The sequence below is a fragment of the Cervus canadensis genome, chromosome 32 (genome assembly GCF_019320065.1).
Source record: "Cervus canadensis isolate Bull #8, Minnesota chromosome 32, ASM1932006v1, whole genome shotgun sequence".
Classification (NCBI taxonomy): Eukaryota; Metazoa; Chordata; class Mammalia; order Artiodactyla; family Cervidae; genus Cervus; species Cervus canadensis.
This window is the reverse complement of record NC_057417.1, coordinates 35,867,282-35,890,340: the sequence shown is the minus strand read 5'-3', so window position 1 is coordinate 35,890,340 and position 23,059 is coordinate 35,867,282. Positions and strand designations below refer to the sequence as shown.

Sequence of the window (23,059 nt, the reverse complement as noted above, 5' to 3'; positions counted from 1 at the left end):
GAGTCAGGCACCAAAGGCCACGCCCCTCGGGACTGGTTTCCGGGAGCTGCCCCAAGTCAGTCGATCTATAAAAGAGGGCAGATGGGAGCAGGAATCCGCAGTCAATGGACACAGGGGAGCTTACAAAGGGATTACAGGTTTGGAAACCGACCTGTGGAAATGGCTGCACCCCTCGGTGATGTTACTAAAACAATCACTGCACTGTGTGCTCGAAGGGGGTGCATTTTCTGATCTGTAAAACCTGCCTCAATAAAGCTGTTAAAAAAAAGAAAAAGCACAAAAGGGAGAAACAGCAAAAGGGAAAAGAAGTGAACGGAGGTGGTGTGGTGCCTGGTACAGTGTAAAACGACCCAGCCTCCCTCTTGGAAGAAGAGATGGTATCCAGCCCACATTCCAGGTCTTTCCTGGGCCAACTCTGGGAGGGCTGGGCAGTGAGGGGCGGGGGCAGCTTCCTGAGGGGCTTTGGGGGTGAGGCCCACGTGGCAGAAGGTCAAAGTCGCTGGACCATCGCCCCACTGTGGGCAGGACTGGCTGGTTAAAAGTTACAGCAAAACATCATGGTTCTTGGCGTGGGTGGAATTTTATCAGCTCCATCATCACCAGTTGATCTGAAGCTCTGCTGGGCAATTACTGTGTCAAAGATTAATTTTGCAAAAGGAGGAAGTAAATTAATCATTTCCTAATTCCCACAGAGGCAGAGCCTCCGTGGGAATGCAAGCCGTGTCCAGCCAAAACAGGAGAGAATATCCAGCCAAAAGATGCCATGCGGGCGTTCAGGAGTCCACAGTCGGGCAGGACTGATCGATGAGGACAGGTCAGCGCTGTGGTTACCTCGGGGGTGGGGGGTTGACATTGATTGCGAAGGTCCCCCAGGACCTTTCGGGAAATGTCCTTTGACTTGACCTGAGTAAAGGTTCCATGGGTACCGACTGATGCGAAAACTCACAAGTGTGAGCTCTTAAAATTTGGACACTTACCACAGACAAGTTTTTTTAAGTAAAAAAAAAAAAGAGAAAGTCATAGGGACCAACATATCTTGTAAATTTTGCCCACACTGACGGACAGATAATCAATAAAGCAAATCCAGGAGATGGTTACTGGTAGGATCTGTGTGGTGAGGTTACAGGTGTTCTCCAAACCTTCCGGCTTTTCTGGCATTTAAAAATTGGGATAGGTACAAAAAGAATCCTGGAGTGGGTTGCCATACCCTTCTCCAGGGAATCTTCCCAGTCCAGGGGTCAAACCAGGGTTTCCCAAATTGCAGGCAGATTCTTATCCGTGTGAGCTACCAGGGAAACCCCAGGAATACTAGACAGAATTGGCATTCCCTTCTCCAGGGGATCTTCCAGACCCAAGGATTGAACCTGGGTCTCCCGCATTGTGGGCAGATTCTTTACCATCTGAGCCACCAGGGAAAGCATAGCAGCACCCAAGGCCCCACACTGTGTGATTCTGTTTCTGTGAAATATCCAGAATATGTATATTCAAAGAGAAGAAAGTGGAGTAGCGGTTGCTGGGTGGGTGGGAACAGGAGTTCCCTTTGGGAGGATGAAAGCACCTTGGGACCAGAAAGATGTGGTCATCACACATCATAAACGTATGAAATGCCATGAAATTCTACACTTTAAATGCTTCAATTTATCTCATGTGAACCTCACTTCCATTTAAAAAACAGGAAAATTAAAGAGAACTTTTAGGTTCTCTTTTAATAAAATTAATAATTTTGTTAAATTAATAAAATTTAACTTATAAATGAATAAATATATTTAACAAATAGTTTATAAAAATTTACAAATAATAAATAAATAAATAAATAAAATTAATAATGATGTTTTCTTTTGAAAGAAGGACGAGAAAAGACAAAAAGATTAGCCCATGCCATCTTCAAAATCTGGTTTAAGTTTGTTTTGAATAAAAACAAAAAACAAGTTCAGAATTATCTTCCAAACACATCCTTGCTACTTTGAGTCATGACTCTAAGCAAATACCATGAGATGAGCACTGGGGTCTGTTCCCACACTCTCACACAGGCCAGAAAAGGTCAGAGAGACATCGGATGTGAGGGGATGGGCTTCCCCTCTGCTGGTGGAATCATATGCCATCTTAATTTGCTTCTTTATACTTGGTTATCGGCCCCGAAATGTTTGTGGTGAACACATATTACTTTTATTAGGAGGAAAAAAGGAGACACCCCAAAAATCTGTTTTCATTTAGGAAAGTACACACGCCACCATGGCAGTCATGAGAGTGGGGACAAAAAAAAAATTGCCAGAGGGACTGGGTACCAGGGCCAGGGCATGGCCAGAGGGAGGGATGCTGGCAGGGCCGGCTGATGCCTGGAGAAAGATGGGAGGTGGAGGCGGGGATGGGGGAAGGGAGGTCCTGGGGGAGGGAGACCCCAGCGGGATCCACCCTGCCCCCTTCTCGAGCTCTCCCCACCCCCTACTTGTCACCCAAAGAGTGTCATTCCCCAACCCACCCCTGTCCCTCAGTTCTCAGGGGGACTGGCCCTCAGGGGAGTGGACGCCTGGGTGGTCTGCGGAGAGGCAGCCAGGTCATGGCCAGGGGACGGCCATGGGGCCAACCAGACAACTTATGACCTGTCCACCCTCAACTCCTCTGCACGCCTCTGGACCTGCCTCTTAGTCATGCCTGGAATGTGGATGAAATATAGACACCTGTTTAAATTCAAATTTCAGGTAAACAATGGATAATCTGTAATATAAGTATATCTCAAGCAGTGCGTGGGAGACACTTACACCCATAAAAATTTGTGTCCTAAACTTCAAATGGAACTGGATATCCTGTATTTTCATTTGCTAAATCTGGCAACACGCCCTCTGGGGGGTGGGGGATGGCTCTGAGGTCAGCTCTGTCACTGACACAATCCATCCTGGCCCTCTCTAGCTACAGAGAAGGTATAAACTCAACCACTCTGGGCTGGTGCGGAGGGGTTCAAAGAGGCGGTGGCCAGCTTAGCAGCTCACAGGTGTGAGCACGGCCGCAGGGCTGCCCACGGAGCAGGATCCCCGGGAGAACCTTTGGGCTCGGGCCGGTTGTTGTCCCCATTTTACAGTCCAGGAAGCTGAGGCACGGAGCGGGGAAATGATCTGGCCCGCCTGCGTCTGAGCAGTGGCAGTGGTAGGGACGTGAGGATGCTGCTGCTAATCACAGGGAGCCCTGCACCGCACCCGCATACGTGCTCAGTCGTGTCCGACTCTCTGCGACCCCATGGACTGCAGCCCGCCAGGCCCCTCTGTCCATGGAATCCTCCAAGCAAGAATACTGGAGTGGGTTGCCATTTCCTTCTCCAGGGCATCTTCTCGACCCAGGGATTGAACCTGGGTCTCTAAGGTCTACCTGCACTGGCAGGAGGGTTCTTTAACCACTAGCGCCACCTGCATAATCTCATCAAATCCCTCCAGCAGCCCAGGAGAGGGGGTGATGGCTTTTCCCCCTTTCGGGTGCATAGGGAGGTAAGGTGACTTGCCCAAGGTCACACAGGAAGTGGCAAAATCAAGGTCCTAGCCAAGGCCTGGCTCCTGAGACTGGCTCTGCTCCAGACAGGGCCCACGGCTGCAGGGCCTCAGGATCCGGGGTGGAGGAGCTGGTATTAACAGCACGGAGGAGGCTCCTCTGCAGTCTGTCTCCCCCTGGGCACCCTGACATTTGAGGCTGAATCTTTCTCTGCTCTCTAGGCTACATAGCAGCATCTCTGGCCTCCATCACTAGATACCCAACCCCGCACTCCCCAACGTGCGATGGCTAAAAATGTCTCCAGACGTGACCACACGTTCCCCGGGAGCAGAATCATGCCCAGCTGAGAACCTCGGGGTCAGCTGAGCCCCGGGTCCCCAGGGGGCTGGCATCTCGGGGGCACCGGGGGGGAGGCGGGCACTCACGCTCTGCATCTTGGCCTCTGTGTCCACGATGTTCCTCTCCACCTGGTCGGCATTCTTCTGCAACTGCTCGATGAGCTCCGACAGCTCCTTGTTAGAGACGCTGCAGGCAGAGAGAGGGGAGGTGAGCCGCCAGGCCCGAACGGGGTCCCGCCAGCGCCCCAGCCACCCAGGCTGTCCCCAGCCCCGGGCTCAGAGCAGAAGCTGCCCAGTGAGCCTCAGATGGAGCTTGGCTGTCCCCCCAGGGCGATGTCACCAGAGGCTCAGAGTGAGGCAGCACCTGCCCAGGAATCAGCCTCTGCTCTGGCCATCACTCCGATGCTTCTCTTGGCCATGTGGGCAGAGCACACTTATTCTGTTCTCCCACATTTTTTATTGAGCTATAACTCACATGTCATAAAATTCACCCCTTAGAAGTGTGCTAATTCTGGGAATTCCCTGATGGTCCAGTGGTTAAGACCACACGCTCCCAATACAGGGGGCACGAGTTCGATCCCTGGTCAGGGAAAGAGATGCCACACGCTGCAACTAAGAGTTCACATCCCACATGTCATGATTAAGACCTGGCGCAGCCAAATAAAGCAATAAAAGTAAATTTTAAAAATAAAGTGCACAATTCAGGGTTTGTAGTGTATCCACAAGATTGTATAACCATCATTGCTACGTAATCTCAGAACATTTTCATCACCCCCAAAAAGAAACCCCGCCCCCTTTAGCACTCACTCCTCACCATTCCACCCCGTGGCCCCTAGCAACCACAGATCTACTTTTCGTCTCTCTGGATGTGCCTACTCTGTACCACATAGGGCCTTTCGTGTCTAACTTCTTTCACTTAACAATATTTGGAGCTACATCCACGTTGTAGATAGTGTGCAACAGTGCTTCACTCCTGTTTATGGCTGCATAATATTCCACGCCTTGGCTATGCCACATTTTGTTTATCTGATTATCCACTGACGGACATTTCGGCTGTTTCCACCTTTTGGCCATTGATGGCTCAGGCTTCTCTGAACACTCGGGTACAAGTTTTGTGTCAGCAGCCTTATTACTAAGTACCTGATACTTGTCTTTCAATCGACTCATTCTTTATATTTAAATAAATGTCCTAAGAAAGAGGACTTGCTTCCTCATTGTAAACAGAAAACCAGAAGCCCTTGCCATAAAGAGGTAACAGGAAAAATAAATCCCACAGAAATAAAAGGATGGCATTAAGTTCTAGCTGCACACTTGGCCACCTGCACACGTTGAAACTGAGCCCTGCCCGCCCCTGCTTAAAGGCAGAGCTTGGCATGCATGCCCCGCAGCCAAGTCAGAGCTCTGCTGGCACTGAGCTGAGACCTCCTGAGAGTTCTCAGGGTGTCTGGGAGAGATTTGAAATCGGAAAGGCTCTCCCATTCGGCGTTCCTGTGTTCTCTCTGGCTGTATCTGTCTGCCCCGCAAAATCCCACTGCAGCGCACCCTGGCAAACACTCCTGTGGGAGTGGAGGAGACCTTGGTTTGGGACTCAGATGTGTGTTGGGGCTGTGGGACTTGGCCAAGCTGCTGTCCCTCTCTGTGGTTCTGCTTCCCGCTATCAGACGGACCCTTCCCGGTTGGGTGTTAGGCATGGGAGTGAGGTTATGCAGGCAAAGAGCTGGGCGCCCCGTAAGTCTCACGAAGGTTCGTGATTATACTTAAGGAGCCTTACTGATCATTGTCCAGCTCCTTGTTTTCTTTTTTTTTCTTAATTTATTTATTTGGCAATGCAGGATCTTTGTTGTGGGAACTCTTAGTTGCGGCATGTGGCATCTAGTTCTCCGACTAGGGATTGAACCCAGGCCCCCTGTATCGGGAGCGTGGAGCTTAGCCACTGGACCACCAGGGAAGTCCCTCCTAGTTTTCTTTAAACAAAGGAGGAAACAACGACCAGAAAGCGGAAGCAGCTTAGCCACCGTCACACAGCTACCCAGCAGTGGTCGCGATCGGCACTCAGTCCTCCTGTCTCCATCAGAGACCTCATATACTGGCCCCAAAGACTGAAGGCAGGAGGAGAAGGGGACGACAGAGGATGAGATGGTTGGCTGGCATCACCAACTCAGTGGACATGAGTTTAAGCAGACTCTGGGAGATGGTGAAGGACAGGGAAGTCTGGCGTGCTGCAGTCCACGAGGCTGCAGACAGACACGACTTAGCGGCTGAACAAAAGGGTTTGAGGCTCAACACTGCAGATACTGCTGATGCTGCGGGGGAAGCCGGCGTGGTGGCAGAGACAGGCACACGAACAGAAGCTGCAAGACTGTCCAGCTCAGTCCCAAACCCTGCCTGGGGGCCTGCTCTGTGCCAGGTCTGGATACACAGGCGCTAGGAGGGGAGAGGGTCAGGATCTTGGGGAACAAGACCCAGGCCACACCCTCCGCGAAGAACACCAAGGAGGCAGACTTTCCCAAAGTGGGGCCTCAGGAATCCTGGTCCTGCAAATTGCTCCTCGAATGAAAGCTTTGTCACTCAAGGCAGTTAGGAAAACCCGACCCCTCAATAAGCTCATGAGTCAGTAAAGGCTCTGAGAAGTCCTGTGGTGGAGAAAGCTCGTATTCAGTGGAGCATCTAGAAAGGCTCAGAAGAGGGGACTGTGCATGGAGGATCTGGGTAAGATGGGGTGAGGCTGCCAGGTCATGGGTCGACTCCCATCACCCCCCGCCCCCGCCTTGGCTTGGGCAGACCACATGGCGAATGTGAACACTTCTGCCCTCAACCCAGCCCCAGCCACTGACCCCTACTGTGGCCTCAGCAGTCAGACGTGGTGAGTCTCAACCCAAATATTTAACCATGACAGCCAGCGCCACCACTGCGAACCTGCAATGTGGGTTAGGTGGGGGCCTCTATCCCTCGCGGGTCTAGCCCAGCTGCACCCCAGGGCACGGGATCAGCTCCCAAACCAGCCCCCTCACTGGTTGGGACAGGTTCGAGGAAAGCGCCTCCTGGGCCGCACCCTGGCCAGCCCATTACTCTAGCCGAAGCCCAGCACCGGAAGGGGACCCAGGGCGGTGGGGTGGGGACAGCCAGCTCCATGGACCTGGTGCTCCTGGTGGGGAACAAAGGGCAATTCAGTGGGAGCATGTGGCCAGAGAGGCATGGGTTCCAAGGCCTGCTGGACCGTCCCAGGCAGGCACCTCAGCCTTGAGGCGCCTCAGTCTCTCCATCTGTCTACCAGGGATGACCACAGAGTCACTATGGTAACTTGACACCTAGCGCACACGCTTCACCAGGCATCAGACACGTCCACAGACACGGCCCCGATAGCATCTTCACCCCAAGTCCCTGGGGGAGGTGTGTGTGCGTCTTTACAAGCAAGGAAACCAGCAATTCCACTCAATAGATATCGAGAGAAATGAAAACACAGGCCCACGTAAAAGCTTGTACACAAATGTTCACAGCAGCAGTATTTACAATAGTCAGAAAGTGGAAACAACACAAATGTTCAACTAATGAACAGATGAACGAAATGCAGAATATCCGCACAATGGAAAGTAGAAATGAAACGCTAATACAGGCTACAGCATGGAGAAACCTTGAAACCACGAGGGTAAGTGAAAGAATCCAGACACAAAAGGTCCACTTACATGAATTATCTGGAGTAGGTAGATTCATAGAAAGAGAAAGTAGATTAATAGTCAGGAGGGGCTGGGATGGGGAGACAGAAGGGGAGTGAGTGCTACACGCTGTGAGTTTCTTTTTAAGGTGATAAAATGTTCTAAAATTGATTATGGTGTGTATGCGTACTAAGTCGCTTTAGTCGTGTCCGATTCTCTGCAACCCCATGTAGCTCGCCAGGCCCCTCTGTACATGGGATTCTCCAGGCAAGAACACTGGAGTGGGTTGCCATGCCCTCCTCCAGCAGATCTTCCCAACCCAGGGATCAAACCTGAGTCTCTTACGTCTCCTGCATTGGCAGGCAGGTTCTTTACCACTAGTGCCACCTGGGAAAACCCTGATTACGGTGGCAGTCATATAATTTTGTGAATATACTCAAAACAACTGAATTGTACACTTTTAATGAGTGAACTGGGCTTCCCGGGTGGCTCAGATGGTAAAGAATCTGCCTGCAACGCAGGAGACCTGGGTGTGATCCCTGCGTTGGGAAGATCCTTTGAAGGAAAGTGTGGCAACCCACTCCAGTATTCTTGCCTGGAGAATTCCCATGGACAGAAGAGCCTGGTGGGCTACAGTCCATGGGGTCGCAGAGTCAGACACAACTGACCAGCTAAGCTCAAGCACAATGAGTGAGACACATGGTATGTGAGTTATATCTCAATAAAACTCGCATCAAAAGCACTGGCCAGTGCCATTTACAAGTGGCAGGGATTTATTTCTTCTTCCGTCCCCCTCTCGAATGGTCCCCACCTTTTATCCTGTTTTCCATGGAGGCTGGGCCAGTCCTGGGTTACACCCAGGTGCCTGGAAGATGCTAGTTAAAACCTCACAGAGGGCTGACCATGTGCCCGGTTGGTGCTAAGCAAATCACATCCAGATGAACTCATTAACTCTACCACTCCCTGAAGTAGCACTGGTCTCCCATTTTACAGATGGGCAAACTGAGGCACAGAGCCATTAGCTAGCTTGGCCACAGTCTCACTGGCTAAAGCAAAGCAGAGCTGGGATTCCAACCTACGCCTCTGGAGCAGTCTCAGCACTTCTGCCTTTTGGGTTTGGAGTCCCAAATGAGAGGCCCCAAAGGGTCCTGTCTTCCTCGCGCCATCCAGCTGGCCATAGGAGCAGACGTGTGTTCCCGTGAGAGCCACAGATCCCCGCACCAGGGGTACAGGAACATGGGTGAGTCGGGAATCTGCAGGGGCAGAGGCGTGTGCGTGTGTGTTTGCAGATCCCAAGAGGGCTGAGAACTGGCTGGGCTGGTCCAGCTTTTCATCCAGCTAATGGGCCACACTGAAGCAGCCAGACACGGCCCCTGGGGGCTGTCAGCCAGACCGATGGAGGCCCAGATACAGCTCTTCCCTACCAGCCTCTTCCGAGTCCGGTCCCACCCACGAAGATGGGAATCTCTGGGCTGAGCCAGGAAAGCTGAGGTGCCCTCCCCCGGCCCCACCAGAGAAGGGAAGGGACCAGGGAAGCGGATCTGAGTGACAGGCTGGACGAGGGACACACCCAGCCTCCCTCCACTTACTTAGAAGTTTAACACGGACAGAGATGCTGAGGGCAGTGGCCGTTGGCACTGGTAGGTGCCTCGGAAGTCATTGAGCCCCACCTGCTCATTACACAGGTGAGCAAATTGAGGCCCTCAAAAGCGCAGGCACCCGCCCAAGGTCATGCCGGGGAGCAGCCAGTGTCCAGAGCCAGAGAGGGTTCAAATCCTGAGTGCGCTAACCATCCGTGTAACCTCGTAAGCCAGCGCCAGGAAAAGGAAGGGACAGGGCAAGAAGAGGACGCTGCGGGAGAAGTTCCACTGGTGTGGTCAATATCCCCACCATAGAGGTGGTGCAGTGGTGAAGAACCCGCCTTCCGACCTAAGTGACGGGGGTTCGATCCCTGGGTCGGGAAGATCCCCTGGAGAAGGAAATGGCCACCCGCTCCAGTATTCTTGCCTGGAGAATCCCATGGACAGAGGAGGGCGGGTTATAGCCCATGGACTTGCAAAGAGTCGGACTCAACTGAGTGACTGAGCACACAACCTTGGAAGAACTATTTTCTACTTCTGAATCTCAGTTGTATCACCTGTCAGGTGGGCAAGATTCATCCTTTCTAGGCAGGTGAGGTGGGTGGCGAGGGTCAGGGTCACTTCTGGGACCCTGGAATCGAGTTTCAAAGACCACTCTGGGGTTCGAGGACTGAGCTAGAGATTTACAGCAGCCTCTAAGCAGGTTAGACATCATGTCAGCTCACGAGTGGGGTGTCACCAGTTTCACCAGCACCTAAAACAGTGCCTGGCACACTGGAGACACTCAACAAATATTCAGTCTAATCACCCAGCACATTTCAGGGGTCCCATAAGTGGTACAATGACTATTTATAGAACACTACTCCATGCACTTTTACTTCCCGAGGGGCTTGCAATCCAAATGAAACTGAGCCCTTACATTGCTCCCTGATCTGTGCATGGGGCTGTGCTTATGGACCCCCTTTTCCCCCTGGGGAACCCCGCTTGCCAGTGGTGCCTGGTCCTGTAAAAGAAGTGAGTGAAAGTCGCTCAGCCGTGTCCGACTCTTTGTGACCCCATGGACTGTGCCCCACCAGGCTTCTCCGTCCATGGGATTTCCCAGGCAAGAGTACTGGAGTGGGTTGCCATTCCCTACTCCAGGGCATCTTCCCAACCCAGGGATGGAACCTGGGTCTCCTGCATTGCAGGCGGATTCTTTACTGGCTGAGCCACCAGGGAAGCTGTAAGTAGGTTCCTTCTAAAACACAGTAACTTCACAGCAAGGTGAACACCACCAGGGAGAAGGCACCTGGATGCAGGGGACAGGGCACTTCCTCAGAATCCTCCCGGGTAACCTTCGACCCATAAGCCATGGCTGGGAGCCAGCAGACAAATGCAAAACGCCTCGCCAGACCTCTTCAAAACGGCCAAGGTCATGAAAGACCAGACTAAGGAACTGTCAGACCGGCGGAGATGATGGAGACACAATGACTAAATACAACCTGCAGGCCTGGAACAGAACGAGGCACCCGGGGAAACTGGGCAGGCAGAACAAAGTTCATATCTCCGTTGTTCTCTCTTTAATGTTTTGGCCACAATGCATGGCATGTGGGATCTTAGTTTCCCGACTGGGGATCGAACGTGTGCACCCTGCGATGGCAGGGGTTAACCTGAGGAGGCTTAACCACTGGACCACCAGGGAAGCCCCCATAGCTCAGCTGTTTTTGTTTTTTTTTTTCTTTAAAGGTTCCTTCTAGATTTCCCTGGTGGCTCAGATGGCAAAGAATCTGCCTGCATTACAGGAGACCCAGGTTCACTCCCCAGGTTGGGGAAGATCCCCTGGAGAAGGAAATGGCAACCCACTCCAGTATTCTTGCCTGGAGAATCCCACGGACAGAAGAGCCTGGCGGGCTACAGTTCGTGGGGTCACAAAGAAACATGACTGAGCTAACTAACACTCACTTTTTCACATCTAGATTTCCAGGTTTTCCAGCAAAACCCCATAGGAGCAGATCTTTCTGGGCGATGGTGTGTCTAGGATGCCCACCTTAACAAGTCAGGCGGTAGGTGCTGTGGCCCGAGACCCCATCTGGTACTAATAAAGGCCAATGGGACCCAGGTCTTGGCTGTCTCCAGAAACAGTCCTCTCAGCCCAGCCCAGACTTTGGTCAGACAAGGTGAATGGGTTTCACAAGCCAGGTGGAGTCACACCCTGCAGACAGGGGTTGTTTTTCCAGAGAATCCGCCCTTGTTTTCTTTTCTAAGGCTGAGGACGCTGGAGTCTGGCGAGGGTCCAGGAGGGCCCAGGTCCCATCTGAGGCCATGACAAGGGACCCCGTTTCCTTGGCCTGGTCTGAGTATGAGACTCCTGGTGCGAGGAGGAAAAACAGGGCACAGGCCGGCCAGGAGGACGTCTAGGGCTGCCTCAGAGTCCCATGACTGTGTTTGAGGACACTTGGGGACAAACAATCAGTTTCTGGGTCTGAGGCCGCATGCACTAGCCTGGAACAGACGTCTCTTTGTCCCTCAGGATGTACTCTGGGCGTTAGAGCTGTGGCGAGATGGCCTGGGAGCTTCACGGGGCATCGGGCACCCTCACTCCATCCCCAGAGTTAGAAACTCTATAAGCACAGCCTGGCCTGCTCTGCAGGTGGCTGCTCGCAGCCCAGGAAGTCAGCTGCAGACTGGAGAGCCGGGGCTGGAACCCCTGCTGTGAAGCCCAGGGGGGTGGGGTCTGGTCAGTGGGCTGGCAGGAAAGCCCATCAGAGAAGTGGGGACAGAGGTGGCACTCCGGGTCACCCAGACTCTGCGGATGCTCCACGTGGGTAAAGACAGAGAACCCAGGGCTCTCGCAGGACCCTCAGCCCCACCTACTGCTAATCACTTCTTCTTGCTTTACTTTGGGTGGGGAGCCCCTGGCCCTTTTCCACGATAAGCCGTACCGCAGTATAACCTGGTGGTTAAGCACCCAGACCAAAGGCAGGCGGCCTAGATCCGGATCCTGACTCAGTCCTTATTAAGCTGTCAGTCACCTAGCCTTCCTGAGCCTCAGGTTACCCATCTGTCACTGGGGGTCACGGCAGTCCACACCCCTCAGGGCTGGGGCACGGTTAATTGAGAGCAGATACAAAGTGGTGCTTTGCAGGGAGCCCAGGTTCTCTGCTTCCGCCCAGAGCCACCACCCAGGGATTCGGGCTCCTTTTAAGGAGCTGATAAAAGCTGGCAGCCAAGGCCCCATGTCAGAACCCACAGGCATGGAGGAGCTAAAAAAAAAAAAAGAGACCCCGGGCCACCCAGGCCATCCACACCGATCTTCATGCAAGCCCAGACACACTCCGCTTCCGCCTTGCGGATGTCACCTCGCCCGGGGAATGGAGAATTCACGTCACCTCGACATTTGGACATGTCTCCTCGAGCTCCTGCGGGGAGGGGCCATGCACATATACGGGTAATGAGAGGACGCAGCTCCCAGACCCAGTCTGGAAGAACCCTCTTGGGTTTGGAGTAAGGATCGGGTCACTAGGTTTGGGATTTGAGGGGTCTAGGGTGTTTCTACCATGAGTTTTGCTTTCCCTGGACTGCAGCAGGGACACCGCAGATAGGCAGAGTGGAGAGGCTTCATCTACCCAGTTGTTCAAGCAGAACGCCAAGACTACCCCAGACCGCTGCCTCCGCCTCCCCCTCACCCGATTCCACCTGGGAAGAGAGAGCCCTGTGCTTACATCCTCTCTCTGGCCCTAAAACCCTCACCTTGATCAAGAGCATCACCTCTCACCTGGATCAGTGTGACGGCCACGCCCAGCCATCTCCATGCACTCTGACCCTTGTGGACCCCAGCCAATTTCTGCACATTTGTCGGAGAGATCTTTCAACGACCCAACCAGATCTTGCCATTGTCGTCCCCAGACTTGTCGACACTCCCAAACACGCTCAGGAGAGGGCTCGCTGTCCCGTCCGGGGCCTGCCTTGCCCGCCCCAGCCCTTCTGGCTGTCAGCTCTCCCTGTCCCGGTCACCCTGCACCAACTGGTCCATTCCTCTCCATCCTGCCTGTGGGGAGGGAAACTGAGTTAGCCTGGCCCAGGGAAAGAACAGAGACTGAGAGAGCCCGGGCAGGTTCCTTAGCCTCTCTGTGCCTCAGTTTTCTCATCTGCAAAATGGGAATAAGAATCAGCCCCATCCAGAGGATGAAGTCAGTTCAAGAGGAGCCTTGTAAAACACGTTGGACCTTGGACGTGTGTGTCACGCCAGGAAGGCTCAGGATTGTTGGCATTTTGGTCTGCTTGGCTCACTGCTGTGTCCATGGTGTCTGGCACAGAGCTCGTCCCAGCAGTAATCTAATGAACAGCTGCTGACATTTGGAATAACAACGTGTGCTGTTTCACCCTCCTACCTTTAATTTCCTTGTCTGCACAATTAGGTTATTGGATCCACTGACTGGGTAGCAAACAGAAAGACATATCTGATAGGTGGAAAATGTTCCCAAGGCAGATAGGGTAGGGACTAGGTTGATTTACTTTCAAGGCCGCCACTGTCTAATAAAAACAGAATGTGAGCACCTTTGTAGTTTAAATCTTCCTAGCAGCCACGTGAAAAACATAAAAAGAAACAGGTGAACTTAACTTTTATACACCATTTGATTTAATCTAATACAGCTAATGCAGGAGACATAAGGGATGCAGGTTCGATCCCTGGGTCAGGAAGATCCCCTGGAGGAGGGCATGGCTACCCAGTCCTGTATTCTTGCCTGGGAAATCCATGGACAGAGGAGCCTGGCAGGCTATAGTCCACAGGATTGCAAAGAGTTGGACATGACTTAAGTGACTTAACACACACACACAGTACAGCTAAACCATTATTTTGATAGTCAATAATGAAAGGGAAAGTTAAGTCGCTCAGCCGTGTCCGACTCTTTGTGACCCCGCCCGTGGACTGTAGCCCACAAGGCTCCTCCATCCATGGGATTCTCCAGGCAAGAATACTGGAGTGGGTTGCCATTTCCTTCTCCAGGGGATCTTCTCAACCCAGGGATCAAACCCAGGTCTCTTGCATTGCAGGCAGACGCTTTAACCTCTGAGCCATCAGGGAAGCCCCAATAGAACATCATTAAAGAGATAGTTTACACTCTCTTTTCCTCAACACTGGGCATGTGGTTTACACTTGCAGGGCATCTCAGGTTGTTCTACACACATCTCACACGGCAAGTGGTTAACAAATACAACGGCATAGTTCTGGGTGATTCTGTGGCCCCTGGACCGCTCTGCGATAAGCCCACAATGACTGCAGCCCATCAGTTCTGCCATAATGAAGCTGAAGGAGGCTCGGAACACTAGTGCCTGGTACCTGCACGCATCATGAGGTGGTTATCAGCATCCTCGCGTGCATGCTACGTCACTTCAGTCGTGTCTGACTCTTCGTGGTCCAATAGACTGTAGCCCAACAGGCTCCTCTGTCCATGGGAATTCTCCAGACGAGAACACTGGAGCAGGTTGCCATGCCTTCCTCCAGGGGATCTTCCCAACCCAGGGATGGAACCCACATCTCTTACATCTCCTGGATTGGTAGATGGGTTCTTTACCACTAGCACCCTAGGGCCACTTAATAAAAGGTCATTTCCTGGGACTTCCCTGGTGGTCCACTGGTTAAGAATCCACCTTGCAACACGTGGGATGTGGGTCCGATCCCTGGTTGGGGAACTAAGATCCCACATGCCCTGGGGCTACTGAACCTCAACTAGAAGGTCTGTGTGTCACAGTGAAAGATACCCTGTGACACAGTGAAGATCCTGTGCACCGCAACTAAGAACTGACACAACCAAGTAGATTAATTAATTAATTAATTGGGGAAAAAAGGCCATTTCCTTTGCTCCCTGCCACTGTCCCACCAGACCCACACAGACTGGCCAGACACCTGCCCAAGGCCAGGTCTCGTCTATGGGTCTCTAGCTACCTGACTCCAGCATCTTTGCTCATGGCCACAGGCCAGAGCCAGGCACACAGCCTGCTCCAGCCACACCACCCTCCTTCCTGGGAGAACGGCCTCTTTCCTGACCCACCTCCAGGGAACAGCTCATACCACCACGGAGGGGCCACAGCCCTTCCATAAGCCCCCACTCCAGCAGTCGCTGCCCGCCTAGAACTGTTCTGTCACCTGTCGGTCACGCCCAACTTGCTTTTTCTTTCTGGGTGTCAAGATGGGAACTGGCAGGGCCAGGGTGTGGCTGATGGTGAGAACCCTTCCTCCCTGGCCAGCGCCACCCCACCTTCCGGGCCTGAGTCAGTCCCCACATTCTGGCCCTTGATCAGGTCCACAGTCCCTCCCTTTTGGGGTTAATTCTGTCTCAGTGGGTGCAAGCGGAGCTGGATGATCAGTCTAGGAATGTCTGGAATGCACAGGAGCCCACACCTCTCCTGGGAACCAGCCTGTCCCAGCCTCGCCCCTCCTACAGTCCAGAGAAGGGGGCCTGGCCTCCTGTTCCGCATGGTCAACCCCTTCTGGGTCCTGCCTGCCTCCAGGGCCCAAGCAGCCCCCAGGGGAACCTCCAAGTTCATCTTGGGTGCTAGGTGGCCCCCAGACCCCACCTTCTTTAAACACTGCCAGACTGAGAGAGCAAAGACTTTTACCCAGGACACCTGCCCTGTCTCAACCACAAAGGCACACACAGTAGGTGCAGGAAATGACCGATGAAACAGACAGCCAGACACTGAGAGGACCCACTAGGTGCCCACGCCCGCTCAGCCTATTCCTGCAACATCTCCTGACACCTGGCAATCTTGGGAGAAATATATTCTTATAGTAATTGGGGATACTTTTCTTAATTCTATTAGGTGATAAACTTTTAGACAATAAGGATTTACTCATCTTTTGGGAGGACCCTTCTGTAGCCTTTAATTCCAGGCTTTGCACAGGCTTGGGGCTCAATAAATACATGTTGAATTGGGCAGACATTTTATAGCATGTGAATAATTCTTCTCTCTTCATTTTTCAGATGAAGATAACTGAGGCTAAGAAACCTGCTCAAAGTCACACTGTTAGGAAGTGATGGTGTCAAGATCCGAACAGGTGTTAGAGCCACCTCCTCAGAACAAGAGGGATGTCAATATTGTTGTTCAGTCGCTAAGTCGTGTCCGACTCTTTGTGACCCCATGGACTGCAGCACGCCAGGCTTCCCTGTCCTTCACCATCTCCCCGAGCTTGTTCAAACCCATGTCCATTGAGTTGGAGATGCCATCCAACCATCTCATTCTCTGTCACCCTCTTCTCCTCCTGCCCTCAATCTATCCCAGCATCAGGGTCTGTCAATACTATTCCACAAAGTGATGGGGGGAGATCAAGGACATGAGACAAAGCAGCAAGGCGTTCACCACCCAGGGGAGGCAGAGTGACTTACATCTTGTTGGCATCTTCAGCAGTATAATTAATCCCAGTGGTTGAGTAACCATCAGTGGTGGTAGTTGATGCTGAGTCATTCTCCTAAGATGCCACCATGAGGGGCTCCCAGCCTGTCCCTCTGAACAGGCCATTCAGGAGGAAGGAACTGGTATGACGGAACCCCTCCCTGGGCCACGCCCTCCCCCAGGGTCTGACATGCGTTCCTGCTTTGATCCTAACAACCCATCATCAAGCTTGGTACTATTATTGCTTCCCGTGCAGATACATAAACTGAGCCTGGGGAGGGAGGGGGACCTGCCTGGGGCCAGAAGGTTAGTGTCCACGCTGGTGACTGTTGCCGCCCCCTGTCAGCTTTCCAGATTGTCAAGATTTCCAGATACTCAGCAATTGCTGAATAAATTTTCACCACACCCCCAACTCCTTGTCATCTCTCTGTCCCTCTTACAGGCTCTGGGGACAGGCCCTTCTCCATCACCAAGTCCCTGGAGCTGTCAACATGCTTAAAATGTCTATTTAATTCAACACCTATTTATTGAGCCCCCAGCCTACACAAATCCTGGAATTAAGAGCCACAGAAGAACCTCCACCAAGGTAAGTAAGTCCTTATCGTCCAAAAGTTTATGGTCTAATAGGCAGGATTTAGAAAAGCTCTCCAGTAACTGTAATTCCAGAGATTCAGACTGTTTGGGTCAGGGTATTTTCATCCACTCTGCCCACTTCAGGCCTTGTATCCCAATTTAATTGTGAAAATAAAGGTCGGTCCCATAAAATGCAAGAAGAGAGCAAGAAAGAAACAAAGAGAAAGCATGATAAATAGGAAATACAAAATATATGGCAGGGTAGGTCCAAACACATCAGTCATTGCAATAAATGAGAATGAGTTAAACTCACCCGCTAAAAGATAAGACTCTCAGGGGAGAATAGGAAAACAAAACAAAAGCCAGCTCTATGCCATTTTATAAGGCACATATCTAACATAAAATTACATAGGAAGGTTGAGACTAAAGGAATAGAGTGTGACAGACCAGGCAACTTCTGCTTTAGCTCTTTTAAAGGAAGGACAAGGTACAGTGGTGGGTTAGTGGTAAAGAACCCACCGGCAAAAAAAAAAAAAAAAAAAAAAAAAAAAAGAACCCACCGGCAAAGCAGGAGACATGGGTTTGATTCCTGGGTCTGGAAGATCCCATGGAGAAGGAAACGGCACCCCACTCCAGTATTCTTGCCTGGAAAATACCACGGACAGCCCATGGGGCTGCAGACGAGTTGGACATATCTTAGTGACTAAACAACAACAAAGGTACATATAATTCTATGGACAAGTTATACTGCCCCTTTACTCAGGGCAGTGTAAACACTGGGTTTAACGGCTGCACATCAGAAGACTGAAGTCTGGGCCCTGCCTCACTGATTTTGACTTAATTGGTCTGCCATAGGACCTGGACATCACCTTCAAAGCTCAGATAATTTTTTTTTTTTTAATTTGGTTGCACCAGGTCTTAGTTGCAGCATGTGGGACCTAGTTCCCCGAGCAGGGATGGAACCCGGGCCCCCTGCATTGGGAACTCGGAGTCTTAACCACTGGACTGCTAGGGAAGTCCCAAAACTCAGATGATTCTAATGTGCTGGCAGGGCTGGGAACAAGGAAACGAACCAGAGTCATGTGCTGCAGGGTTAGACCAGCAGATCGAGGAAGAATTCCCAGGTCTCTGAAGGAAGGAAGTCTTGTAGAGAACAGTACTCAGAAAGCATCCAAAAAATACCAGGCTGACAGGTCAACTGACTGACGGGCTCCCTACTAGAAACCTCAGCGGTAATTAGCTGGGCGTGGAGGAGTTTACTGTCTGCTAATCCTGGGGAAGTAGATTCTACAGTGAGAAGGCTGCTGGTGGAGTAACTACGGCCCTGTTTCATGGTTTAATCTGCTTCTACCCAGGGAAGGCCTCCCCACCTCGGGGCCTCATGTCAGGCGTGTGCTTTTGGGCTCTCGTTACACACACACACACACACACACAGAAGTTCAAACCTCTTTGAGTAACACCAGGGTGTGTCTTGAAGATTTTTGCAAGATTTAAATGGGGCTCAAGCCAACTGTGACAAACCCAGTTGGTAGGACATCATTCCGGGTTCAAAACCAGTGGACAAGGAGTACTGGCCTCCGAATAGGAAGCACCTACTATGTGCCTGATGCTCTTACACACATCATCTCCAGTTCTCTCCATGATTCCACACACCTCGAATTTGTAGATTCAAAACAGGCCTCTCACTGCCGCTCGCTGAGCACCTACTATGTGTGAGGCATCTTTTGGGGGGTGTGGGAGCGACCACACGGTCTGCAGAGCCCCTACCTTCGTGAAGCCCACGGCGGGGCAGGAACGTGGCCGGCAGCAACACAGCTGACCAGAGGCACAATCGGGCCTGGAAAGCGGGTCCATGATTCCCAAACACAGGCTCTTTCTACTCCACCCTCCATCCCTGACCTCAGCCTCCACCTTGACCTCTACCCTCAAGCCCTCCACCCCTCAGCTTCCCTCTCAGTAACATGGGGGCTTCACTGCCCAGTCTATAGTTGGGAAGAGTCATGTTCCTGATGCAGAGCAGCAGGACTGGAGCCTCCTCTGTTCCTAGCGGCACAAACTCAGAGTCCTTTCTCAACCTCCAGCTGGAACCCAAAAGTCCCCATCCCCGGATGGAGAAGTGAAAAGCCCTCAGAGCCATGAGTCTGACATCTGAGCCCCAGCTGCTGGCGCAGCAAAGAATTCTGCACAGGACAGTCTTCTTGCAGCCCTGCAGCCTTCCAGAGTCAGCAGGCCACGGGTGGGGTGGAGCCTCCGGCCAGCCAGCAGCCCGCTGTGCATTTATAAGACCTGACAAGCTCTCTGACCAGGAAAGGATGGGCTGGGAAATCAGTGCAGACACCCCACCAGCCAGCTCATCTGCTCCCAGCTCAGAGCCGCTGAGACTCTAAAACGCTGAGCCTCACCTGGAAAAGAGAGACGAGGGTACTACTATCTAAGAAGGACAATACAAGCATAATTCAGGACGGCTGTACCTCTACCCCTCAGCCTCAGAGATTGCCATGTGCTCACACGTCTCCCAGCTCCTGGCTGTGGTTCCCTCCCGCAATTCTCAGTCTCTGCAGCCAGAACCCTCCATTCTTGCGCCCAAGGCCTTGGGCATTGCCCCCGGCTGAGGCCACCTTCCTCTTCCTCCCCCCTCTCTCCCTGCTGACTGGACTCGGATCCAGAACTGCGGGCTTCCCTCCAGGCTGTATCAGCTGCCAAACCCCCTGGTCTAGCCCACCCCGCACTTTTAAAAACTTGAAAACTCTTAACCTAGCTCAAACATGCAGAAAAGTATGGAAAAGAATGCCACCAAGGCTTCGCTGATGTTCCCACTCAGCCATATGTGTTTCAGATTTTTTTCAAAAACAGTGTTATTATTCAGTACCCTCTGAGCCCCCTCCTCTGGGTGAGCATAATTTTGGAGCTGTTGGTTTCTTCCTCAGTTCAGTTCAGTCACTCAGTCATGTCTGACTCTGCGACCCCAAGGATTGCAGCACACCAGGCTTCCCTGTCCATCAACAACTTCCGGAGCTTGCTCAAACTCATGTCCATCGAGTTGGTGATGCCATCCAACCATCTCATCCTCTGTTGTCCCCTTCTCCTGCCTTCAATCTTTCCCAGCATCAGGGTCTTTTCCAATCAGTCAGCTCTTCACATCAGGTGGCCAAAGGATTGGAGCTTCAGCTTCAGCATCAGTCCTTCCAATGAATATTCAGGATTGATTTCCTTTAGGATGGACTGGTTGGATCTCCTTGCAGTCCAAGGGACTCTCAAGAGTCTTCTTCAACACCACAGTTCAAAAGCATCAATTCTTCGGTGCTCAGCTTTCTTTATAGTCCAACTCTCACATCCATACATGACTATTGGCAAAATCAGTAGTTGGACCTTTGTTGGCAAAGTAATGTCTCTGCTTTTTAATATGCTGTCTAGGTTGGTCATAGCTTTCCTTCCAAGGAGCAAGCGTCTTTTAATTTCATGGCTGCAGTCACCATCTGCAGTGATTTTGGAGCCCAAGAAAATAAAGTCTGTCACTATTTCCATTGTTTCCCCATCTATTTTCCATGAAGTGATGGGACGGGAATGCTAAGATCTTAGTTTTCTGAATGTTGAGTTTTAAGCCAACTTTTTCACTCTCCTCTTTCACTTTCATCGAGAGGCTTTTCAGTTCCTCTTCACTTTCTGCCATAAGGGTGGTGTCATCTGCATATCTGAGGTTATTGATATTTCTCCTGGCAATCTTGATTCCTGCTTGTGCTTGATCCAGCCCAGCATTTCGCATGATGTACACTGCATATAAGTTAAATAAGCAGTGTGACAAGATACATCCTTGACGTACTCCTTTTCCAATCTGGAACCAGTCTGTTGTTCCATGTCTGGTTCTAACTGTTGCTTCTTGACCTGCATACAGATTTCTCAGGAGGCAGGTAAGGTGGTCTGGTAATCCCATCTCTTGAAGAATTTCCCACAGTTTATTGTGATCTACACAGGTTTCTCCCTAAGCCTGTCTTAAACTTTCACTACATATTGGTGTCTGCATCTATAAACATACATGGGATTGCTTTGTATGAATTTCTAAAATTTTTTTATTTTTTAAAGAGTGTTTTTGTTACTATGATCTCTCTGTCTCTTCTTTTTTTAACATTTACTTATTCGGATGAGCCGAGTCTCAGGTGCAGCATGTGGGGTCTTTAGTTGCACCATACGGAATCTAGTTCCCTGACCAGGGATGGAACCCAGGCCCCCTGCACTGGGAGCTCGGAGTCTCAGCCACTGGACCACCAGGGAAGTCCCTGAACGAATGTTCATAAATGCACACAGATGTGCTGTCTGTGTCCTTAGCTTGCTCTGTCCACACCCTGTGATGGATCCGCGGGCTGGTGCACGTGGACGCCCACCTCGCCATCTCGTGACCCTTGCTGATCCCCCACCTTTGCCTCCACTGTCTCTGCATCTGTCACACAGCATTGCTGCAGCCTGTTTACGCAGCACAGAGAAGAAGGGAGTGGGGGCAGGGGGCCCTCTGCTCAGGCCCCCTTATTCTTCTCCACTAGATCAAAGCCCCACCCACCCAGCCCGTTTCTTGGTAGGAACAAGTGCATGCGTGCATGTCTTGTGTGTGAGCGTGTGTGTCTGCATCAGCCTGAGATGTTTCAGGAGGGGGAAATCTCTGTAGGCCCCCAGGGCCACCCGCATTCATTCATTCACTCATTCAGCAAACGTGCCACCCTGCCAGTCTCTGGGGCAGACAGACCTTCATCTCCATCAGACCACCCAACAGCCACTGAGATAAGGGTGACCAAGGAGATGGGGGAGACAATGCAGGAAGTGGATCCGCCTGGGGAAAGAGAGGTTTAGGGAGGGCTTCCCAAAGGAACAGAGACCAGTTGAGGAAGAGAAGTGAGCCCAGAGGGGTGGGAAGGGCATTCCAGGCAGGAGGAACAGCATGGGCAAAGGCTCAGGGGCTGGAACGCTCATGGAAAGCAGAGGGGAATGCACTTGTAGCATGCAGGGTGGCGGTTCCCAGGGCCTGAGAGCAAAGGGAAGCCTGGGGTGGGATGAACCAGCGGGGAGGGGTGGACAGGACCAGACTGGCATCTGGCAGGGAGACTCTTGAGAGTCCCTTGGACAGCAAGGAGATCAAACCAGTCAATCCTAAATATTCACTGGAAAGACTGATGCTGAAGCTGAAGCTCCAATACTTTGGCTGCCTGGTGTGAAGAGCTAACTGACCAGAAAAGACCCTGATGCTGGGAAGGATTGAGGGTAGGAGAAGGGGACAACAGAGGATGAGGTTGGTTGCATGGCATCACTGATTCAATGGACATGAGTTTGTGCAAACTCTGGGAGATGGTGAAAGACAGGGAAACCTGGTATGCTGCAGTCCATCGGGGTCACAAAGAATGGGACTTGACTGAGTGACTGAACAACAAGGAGAGCTCCCTGGCTGCCACGGGGAGGAGGGAGTGGGGTGATGGGGCAGAGGCAGGAACGGTGAATCGGCTGCTGCAGAGGCGCTGGTGACAGGGCCTGGGGGCCCAGCAGGGCTGCCTGCTCTGGAGGCAGGGCGCCTAGAGGCCAGGGCAGGGCTCAGTCTGCCTGGAGGCAGGAAGGAGCACCGGGGGCCTCACTCCCTAGGCTCAGGAGGACAGAAGACAGAAGATCCATCAAAAGCAGAGAGAACAAAGACCGGGGCCATTTCCATCTCCCCATTCCTAAGACAGGTCAGGGCAGGCAGGCAGGCTGGAGAGTGGCAGGTGGCGCTGGCAACACCCCACACAGCCCTGCCTGGAGCAGAGAGGAGCCAGAAATCTCTTGACAAAGAACCTTGGACATGTTCTCAAAGGCAGCTTCTCCCCCAGCCCCCAGGGCCCTCCAGAGGCCCCTCACTCACCTAGGAGTGTTGCCTAAAAGGTATGACTTGAGGTAAGCCTCTCCCCACAAAACTCCCTGTCCCCAGAGGAGCTCCCTGATCGTGCCTGAAATGCCACCACTAGCAGCCACTGTTACATGTTTCAGTTCCAGTCTGTGCTGAATCTAATTCACCAGGTCTTGTTCCCTCTGCCAAGAGCACTGGGCAAGC

General features: G+C 52.0%; 1 protein-coding gene across 2 annotated transcripts in view; it reads right to left on the bottom strand.

Moving 5' to 3' along the window:
- The window catches only part of PPL (periplakin), a 48,575-nt gene that overhangs the window by 20,269 nt on the left and 5,247 nt on the right, over positions 1–23,059 (bottom strand). For both annotated transcript variants that reach the window (XM_043455919.1, XM_043455918.1), the window contains one exon: positions 3,903–4,002. In XM_043455919.1, coding sequence (XP_043311854.1) covers positions 3,903–4,002 — 100 coding nt within the window. The remainder of the gene's footprint in view (positions 1–3,902; positions 4,003–23,059) is intronic.